Genomic DNA, 6,162 nt, shown 5'->3' with positions numbered 1-6,162 from the left:
ACGATTATGCCTCTTTTCGACTGAATTTTGGCGAAAATTCACAGCTGAAAGCGATGAGGACGAGCTAGGGGATTTGGTTGATTTTGTCGAGTGCGATAGAGGTGGAAAATCTTGAAATCTTGACGCCTCGTCGGAGGGTGCTTGTAGCCGGGCGGGGGAAAGGGGGCTGCTTGGCAGCAGGGGCCACATGGTAGCTCTGCACGCACGAACACACCGCAAACAGAGCGCACCAATGCTTGCTCGCACACACAGCCGAGGTTGGTCGAGCTCAAGGTCCGGTGGTTCATGCGGAGAGGATGGAGCAGAAGGGCAGCGGAGCTCGTGGGAGCCAGCGACGGGGCCCAGGACGGCCAGCCGACATGGGAGCAACTCTGCCTACGCGAGCAAGAGGAGGAGCATCGACCACAAATTGCTAGCGTCTGAGGTGACGGACTGGTCGTCCCCGAGGTGACGGACTACTCGTGCGGAGGTTCATGGTTGGGCTGCGTGTCCAGGTGGTGGGAGGCGACGACTGTGGTGTTCATTGAGGCGGCTGCATCCCACATCGCCGGCTTCGAGCTTGTCGGGAGGCACGAGATCTAGGGGCGGCTGGGTTGGTGGTTCCAGGAGCGGGGTGGGGCAGCGCGTGGATCCGGGAGGGCCTCGTGTCGCCGGGGCGGAGGTATATCACCGGGATCGTGTCAGATCCGATCGGGTCGTCGGAGTGGCGACTCGCCGGGATGCAGGTGGTGATGTGGGTCGGCAGAGGCGGCGGTGTGGGTACGGAGGGGCGACAGTGTGGGTTGGGAGTAGCGGCGCCGGTGGGAAGCAGGCGGCCATCCGGGTGGAGGCGGGCCGGCGCCGGCCGGGGTGGGTTGGGAGGGGCGCGTGGGAGAGGGAGGTGGGATGGATCCAGAGACGTGGGGAGGTGGAGGTTCGGTGCGGGAGAATGTGGAGGAGGTTTCTTTTTCTTTTCTACGATTCGGGAATTCGGGAGGACCTGCGTGCGCCTTATAGGGCCAATCGTGATTAGAATAACTATTCTGATTTCAGGATCAAAATAGTATCGGAGATGCCGAAGATGGCCAAAAGAAATAATTGACAAATGAATATATACCAGAATGAAAGTTTTTTGAAGGAAACACGGGATAGTGTTTTCTTTAATCTTTTGGCAACATGAGTCCATTCAATCCCACTAAACTTCATCTAGCCATCGTAACTTGGTTGGATAGCTTATATTTTTCATATTTTCTCTAGTTAATATGAGCATTTCTTGGGAGCCTACGATTCGTATAGTAATAGATGATCACATGGAAGGACATATTATAACTAACAATAATTGATAATAATGAGTTGGAAGTAAATATGAAGATGTAGGATGTGGCTACTAGTCCAAGATAATAGGGTGGAGGTGCCAAAGAACATGTTCGGTTATTGATGAGTAATGCCAAAAAACGGCTTATTTTGACCAAGGAAGGAGGCATGACCAATCATTCTTTATGCCCTTGTCATTTTCGCCGATTTGGTAAATTTTCCATGTGCACTATTTCAGGAGATGCATCATGCGTACTATTAAGTAAATACTGGATATTAATTAATAAAGAGATTCATATGTTTAATTTTCTCTGTTATTGAACTATATAATCATTGTGGCCCACCGTGCTACATTCATAAGTTACTTCGGTAAAATACTATTGCTACACGGCTAGGTGACTACTAGGGAAGTTTAGCGTTGGGAGCTACTCAGTGGTGTTTACTAAATTTCTTTTGCTCTCATGGTTGCAATGTGATCGTTGATGGGTAGGATATCATTTTAATGGACCCGCCCTTAAGCCATCATTTTCCCCTCCATTCAGTGTCCATCAAACTCTATCGAGCATTGGAATCTCATACTAGTTCACATGCGCGGAAAAATATCCCCTGCCCCCTTTCATATTCACGTGTGACTGCCTTCTCCCTCTATCGACCATGCTTGTCAAATGGCCACATTCCCTCTCCCTATGCCTCTCTCATTTGCATCCTTCCATCTAGTGTCCATGTGTCTCCTCATGCTTTTATACACCTCCTCTGTCCTAGTGCTTGGCTATGCTTCAATGTGGGAGGGCATCGGCGAGGAAGTCTATTCTAATGGGCAAGAAGCTTACAAAACCCGATGATGACATTATGGCTCTTGGAATTCTCATAGACCAACCATGACCTAGTATGCTACTAGTATGGATGATTGAGATTTGTATCTACATAGGTTTAAATATTTTAGATCTCTAGTAAAATGTAATTACATTGTTCCATTGTTCTTGCTCCTATTTCGTAGTAGTATCATTTTTGCTAGAAGGTTTTTTGCAAGAACTCATTATATATCCTCTTGCACGTGCAAGATGGGTAGCTGGTGTTACCATATGTTGATCTTCTTATTTTATGAGGAACAAGCTGTTACGTAGGAAATAATTGTTACTTTTTCATGGTTATAAACTATGAGTACATCCATTTTTAATAATAGACAGTGTTTATTCTTGTGTAGGTTTTTGGCATGACAACACATATCACAAGTGTAAAATTGACAATGACAAATTTGTTATATGTGTGAATAAATGCAAATATGTTGGTAAATCAAGTAATTTTTTTACACTCGTAATGATGGAACTTTGACCTTTCAATAATTTTCCCCTTGGGAAAACATATATTGCTCTTCTTAAAGAGTAACCACTTATGTCTTACAAAAATTAAAAGTTTTCTACTGTCAATCGACAAAACGCCTACTAGATCGACTTAAACCCTTATAAAATGTAACCGGTTCACCGGAGGATTACACACCCTTTCGCCTTTCCACTTGAAAACATATCCAATCATTTTGTTGATACCAAGACTTCAGTGCAGGTCTCAAGCAATGTGCAAAACTATTTCGATGAGATTTAGAGTAACCTCGTTGCAAAGAGCTGGTGTGCTAGCCTTGATAAGTTGGAGAATTTAAAATATGATGCCCATATCTTGACTTGACAAATTATATGAAAGCCTCCTTCTCAGAGAATGCAAAGAACTCTCCAACTTCGGAAACACAAGAAACATAGGTTCAGTTAGGAGATGCATCCTAACATGATTTTAAATGGCTCCCCTGATTCTCTTTGAAGAATATGTGTTGGCACACATGGTCTATTTACAACTAGTATTGTAGTCAGAAGTAAAACCATCACAGGACTGTGTCTGAGAACCCCCTTCAAAGCCCTATTCTATATTAGTGATAGCAACAGCGCCTTCAAAGCCCTCTGAATAGTGACCATATCTAGAAAATAACACAATAATTTAATGTGCATATCATGTAGATTACCTTGAAATTATTTGGAGAGAGATAGAGGGCGCTGCAACATCATGGTGTCAATTTTTTGAATTCATGGGTTATTAAATGCATATGTAGATATGTATATATTTTAGTGGAGCATGTATTAGTTGGTTTCAAAGGACCCATTGCATATCAATGGAATTTCATGTGTTGTATGCGAGATAAGTAATCACCAACATTAATAGAAAAGATATGCTTACATTCACTGGTAATGAGTGGATCATATGTGTGGCATAGTTACTCAGTGGAGGATATTAATAAATTATTTGCAAATACATACACAACAAAATGTCGTTGACATGTGTACGTACATAAAAATCGACATTGATATATGGGCCACCGATGACCAAACCGGATGAAAATCTTGTGTGCTATACCTATGTGCGGGCGGCGAATACCATGGTTTCAGGCTTACACTGCGATGAGAGGAGCACATATGTCACGCATGCACAACACAGGTGTCTTCTCTCTGGCAAGATTGAGATTTATCAACACTCAACAGGCCTGCGTGTGTTGTCTCTAGCAGTCTTCCTATCTACAATTGCATGTCGCCAAACCGAAAAAATCTTAAATAAATGATAAAATCTTGAGTTCAACTTCACATGTGTCGGTGTCTTCCAATGAGATTCATAAGCAGTTTATTAGTTTTAGTTAAATCTCTATTTTTGTGGCCCGACAATCTACCAATGCATCAAATTAATTAGTGAAAGTAGGTTCCGTACCTGGAAGGACTATAAATACACTATCCTAGTCCTCTCTCCGTCCCCATTCTCTAAGCATTCTTCATAGTTCATACTACCCACAAGTCTGTAGTTTTGACCTATCTAGTCTCATGGATCCATTGGTCAACCAAGGGTGGACCTCATCAGAGGAAGAGGAGGCAAGGTCACTCATTGTTGGGCACAACAGCCACACAATCATGTATGATGACAAGAACAAGAGGCACAACAACATCGTGGATGCTCTCCATGAATTATTCCCTTCAAAGACAAGGCAGCAGGTAACAGATCTTTATGTCAATCTCGCCGTGGAATCGTATATGATGCATTCGAGGGAGGAGAGACATGTTGTTGGTGGCAACACACATAGTGTTGGCCCCATTAACCTAGTGAACAATAACTTTGGGGTGTCGGGTCAGGAGATTGGTGCTAGCAACATATGTGGCATCAATACCATGGGTGACCATGTGATTGACGGCTATGCGGTACGAGAGGAGGAGGAAGCAGCAACCATGAATGATAATGAATTGATATTTGGTCATGCATTGGAGGATACGAGGATCACGGAGACGAAGGAAGCACCATTGATGGTAGACAAGAACAAGATGCAGATTTTGGAGAACAATATTACTAGTGATCAACTAGTTGTTCCCCCACGCCAAGGGAGGTTTTGGACCATCGACGAACACAAGTAATCAATGTCTACTCTGACTTTTGTCATGTAGTTTAGATTGTTATTTATATTAAATCACCATATACTAATTAATCATGTTGTGCAGATTTAATATATGTGAGAGTTAGGTTAAGTTTGTGATGATATATCTCTACACCTCCCATACAAGTTTTAGACTGACAAACTTACATCCCTTACATTTATTTGTGAGTTGTCAAATATAATGATTTGAAATTAGGTAACATAAATGTAATAAATAAGGCCAGAAAACTCCAATATGGCATTACTTGCCCCTATTCAAAAGATTGATAACATGTAGAACCATACAAAATTGCTAAGATAGTGTTTAGTTGTAGTTTGATATGGTCATCTATGTTCCAAAATGTTCATTCATCTAAGGATTTCTGATAAGCATGTGTGTTGTTGAAATGGTTAGAAACATATATCTACGTAAGTCGGGATATTTTGTGTCTCTAAATTTATGGGTTGCTTCAATAAAATAACTCAATCGACCATTCATCTTTGCATTCCACAACTTAGTCTAACAAATTCTAATGAACCTTGTTTTTGTAGGTTGTTTCTCCGTGGGCTAGGTGTCTACGGTCGTGGTGACTGGAAAAACATATCCAAGCACTTTGTCACTACTAAAACTCATGTTCAAGTCTCAAGCCATGCACAAAAGTACTTTAGGAGGCTACATAAAAGAGCCTCGTTTGGGACGCAACGTTATAGCATCAACGATGTTGGGCTACACGATGAGGACCCATGGTCGATGAATAATAGTTCTGGTCCCTTGCAAATGCTTGGTTCTACCGGTCTCAACAATGAAACAAGCTTCGGGTTGCAGGCTCCGATAAGCTCATCCATAGTCATGAACAACCAGCCTCAGTTATGGCCACCTTTCATATATAGTCACCAAATAAATCAGCAGCCAGTGTGGAGTGAGCATCATATGTTGGGGTCAACTGGAGTTGTAACGGATGGCATGGGAAATTCTGCTCCTCCATGTCAACAAGGATCGACTTGTTTTCCTCTTGGCAATGTATGAATAAGATGTAGTAGATCATAGGTTTGGGAAATGTTTGTGAAGCTATAGCATTAAGGTAAGCATATAAACGAATTTCCTTCCAAAAGATGGTAACATAATATGCTGAAGACAGTATGGCTAAAGTTCCTGTTTGGAAAGTCAATAATTTAATGTTTGTAAGAAACAGTGTATTTCACCTTATATGTGTCGTTATCTTAATATAGTGTTTGTTTCATGTCCCTGATTTCATAAAAATACAATTATTTTCAATTACCACACTTAAGTTGGCGTATATGTTGTCTCTATATGTTTCCTTGAGTAATATATCACAGGATTGTTGCCTTCATTACAAAATTGTATTCACCCAATGACAAAACACAAGAATCTTTGAAATGATGCTCAATATTTATTGACTATATAAAATAAGATA

The 6,162-nt window shown here is 41.8% G+C and overlaps 1 protein-coding gene across 1 annotated transcript; it reads left to right on the top strand.

The window, feature by feature from the left end:
• The first annotated feature begins 4,107 nt into the window (after window positions 1–4,107).
• LOC119326647 (myb-like protein H) lies at window positions 4,108–5,961 on the top strand. Its single transcript, XM_037600294.1, has 2 exons — window positions 4,108–4,723; window positions 5,279–5,961. Exons 1-2 carry the CDS (start codon window positions 4,146–4,148, stop codon window positions 5,751–5,753), a joined length of 1,053 nt encoding a protein of 350 aa, XP_037456191.1. The 5' UTR covers window positions 4,108–4,145; the 3' UTR covers window positions 5,754–5,961.
• Window positions 5,962–6,162: the final 201 nt, after the last annotated feature.

Source organism: Triticum dicoccoides, chromosome 1A (genome assembly GCF_002162155.2).
Source record: "Triticum dicoccoides isolate Atlit2015 ecotype Zavitan chromosome 1A, WEW_v2.0, whole genome shotgun sequence".
NCBI lineage: Eukaryota > Viridiplantae > Streptophyta > Magnoliopsida > Poales > Poaceae > Triticum > Triticum dicoccoides.
Note: the sequence above shows the minus strand (reverse complement) of the source record. Positions and strands in the feature narration are given on the sequence as shown.